General features: G+C 41.9%; 1 protein-coding gene across 1 annotated transcript in view; it reads left to right on the plus strand.

Annotated features, from left to right (window-relative positions):
• The window catches only part of LOC136851253 (alcohol dehydrogenase class-3-like), a 19,141-nt gene that overhangs the window by 15,588 nt on the left and 1,053 nt on the right, over nt 1–2,500 (plus strand). Inside the window, exons 5-8 of the mRNA XM_067125214.1 lie at nt 335–558; nt 1,429–1,515; nt 1,707–1,836; nt 2,144–2,407. Coding sequence (XP_066981315.1) covers nt 335–558; nt 1,429–1,515; nt 1,707–1,836; nt 2,144–2,407 — 705 coding nt within the window. The remainder of the gene's footprint in view (nt 1–334; nt 559–1,428; nt 1,516–1,706; nt 1,837–2,143; nt 2,408–2,500) is intronic.

Genomic DNA, 2,500 nt, shown 5'->3' on the forward strand with positions numbered 1-2,500 from the left:
AAGGGAAACGGAGTTCTCATTGTCTACAGCGCAGTCATCCTCCGCTTCAAGTTCTTAAACATCGCGAGCCATACTGTGCCTAGACACCGTTCTGGATGCGATTTCGTTATGCTTCCATTTGCCACTATCCTTCGACCATGACACTGTTGCTGCGTCTATCCTTACTCATTTCACTTCGATGAACACATCTGCATTGAATCTACTCTATCTTTCGATCATATATTTGTTGTCAAGATGCAACTTGGTATAACTTTTGGTTCTTGAGAAAACTCCAGTAGTTAAAACGAACGCCCAACTTGCTTCCTTTAACGCCGAGGCATTTCACATTTCACAGGTGACCACGTCTTGACAATTTTCCTGCCTCACTGTCAGCAGTGCCCTGCGTGCAAGTCCCCTGATCAGAACCTATGCGAAAAGTTCATGGTTCCTCCCGAATCCGTCGGGTTATTGTACGATGGTACCACGAGGATGAAGTGCAAGGGGAAGACGCTTTACCACTTCTTGGGAACTTCCACTTACTCTGAATACACCGTCATTGATGAGTGTCAGGTGGTCAAGGTAAGTTTCCATCTGCCGTCCTTCGTTACAGTGGCTTGATACATTTCACTCCCAGACGCTTTGGGAAAGCAGAGATTTTTCATTTCTCGTTCGGATTTTCAATGGGTTTCAGCGGAAACCATATCCAAAAATATTAGAAGATCGAGGAGTTGGGTGTTCTTTTCCCAGAAGTTGTGTCTATAGAATAGATTTCATATATTCCTTTAGGGTGCAGTTAATCATCCAAAAATAGATGAACAATACAGTGGATAGACATCCCATTCAGTCGTCACTGTACTCTATTTATATCTGTACTTGAGTATACATTATCTAAATTATACTTATCTAAATTAAGTGAACACTGACTTCCTGAGACCAGAAGTGTTTTCTGGTAATTTGGCATGCTACAATCAAAGCATATTATCAGCCAAACCTGTGATAATTATTACCTCTGATTACTCTTGTGTACTGTCAATGTCAATAGCATTATCGCATTTGACAAGGGAAGGCTCTGGTAAGAGACTCGGGTACTGAAAAATCTGTGAGTATATGGTAGCACAGCTTTGCAAGATCAAATTAAAAACCAAGGCAGATCGGTGAGAATATTCTGTCTGCATATCTCCTTTTCCATTGCTTGCGGCCTTTTCCTATCGTATCTAAGGACGAGAAAGTGCTTTTCAAGTGGTGCTTTACTTATGTATCACTCCACCCTCCCCCGCCCCCTTCCACACCAACGCTGATTTCGGCAAGCTATGATGCATTTTACGAGGATCTTAGCAAACATATGAGTACTTAGATGACCGAGTCCATAATAACCCTGTGTGAATATTTAGGTAACTGTTTCACATGCCATCTGGCAGGACGTATCACTTTCCACCCCTATCTCTGCAGGTGGACAAAGCTGCCCCACTGGAGAAGATTTCTATTCTGAGTTGCGGAGTGGCCACTGGTTACGGCAGCCCCATCAAGATCTGCAAGGTAATTTCGAATGCACTGTAGACAACAAACCAAAAAATACAAGAAGTCAGACAATAACTATCATTTAATGATTGTTTAAAAAGGTCTATAGTACATGTTATAGATTTAGCCAGTTCGTTTACAAAACTAATGTACTTCGTCAGTACAGACATGAGAGAAAGGCCATGATTCGATTAAACGTCGCATTACAGGTGAAACCAGGCTCGACCTGCGCAGTCTTCGGCCTAGGCACTGTCGGTCTTGGCGCAGTAATGGGATGCAGAGTTCAGGGAGCCAAACGAATCTTTGGAATTGACATTAATAAAGATAAGGAGGAAATAGGTAAGCTTATTCCCCTTATCTTGGTCAGGTCTACGAGCATCCTTAGTTAAACTTTTTAAAAACAGCGTGTTTCTTTTATATCATACGTGAGTTTTTATTTTTATATAAATAGCCTTATAAAAATGCCAGTAGGTTCCTCTTCCAAATAATGAGACTCTGGCTGCTTTTCACACAAAAAGCGCAGGAAAAATAGACTTAAACAGCTATCCTTAAAAAAATATTTCTGATCAAGGAACCATTGAAGAAATTAGCAAACAAATTTTTCAGGGCCTGAATTTCGTCCTAAGTTGAACTTCTTGTTCCACAGGAAGAACTTTTGGAGTGACAGATTTCTTCAACCCAAGAGACCATCAGAAACCAATCCACGAAGTCTTGATAGAGGCGACCAAGGGAGGCTGTGACTACACTTTCGAGTGCATCGGAGTCCCAGAAGTTCTTCAGTCAGCTATCAACGCCTGTAAACCTGGGGGTCAAAGTGCCATTGTCGGTGTTCCAGCGGAAGGAAAAACTGTGACCTTTGACCCTTATAATCTGCTCTATGGGCGCGTCTGGACAGGAGGGTTCTACGGAGGTGAGTGGGTCCTTGAAAAGAGAGTAACAAGTTCTCAAGAAAAATCTCTATCAAGGTTTATTTTTCTTTGATTTCCTCAGATGACTAAACAAA

This window comes from Macrobrachium rosenbergii, chromosome 23 (assembly GCF_040412425.1).
Source record: "Macrobrachium rosenbergii isolate ZJJX-2024 chromosome 23, ASM4041242v1, whole genome shotgun sequence".
NCBI classification, from domain to species: domain Eukaryota; kingdom Metazoa; phylum Arthropoda; class Malacostraca; order Decapoda; family Palaemonidae; genus Macrobrachium; species Macrobrachium rosenbergii.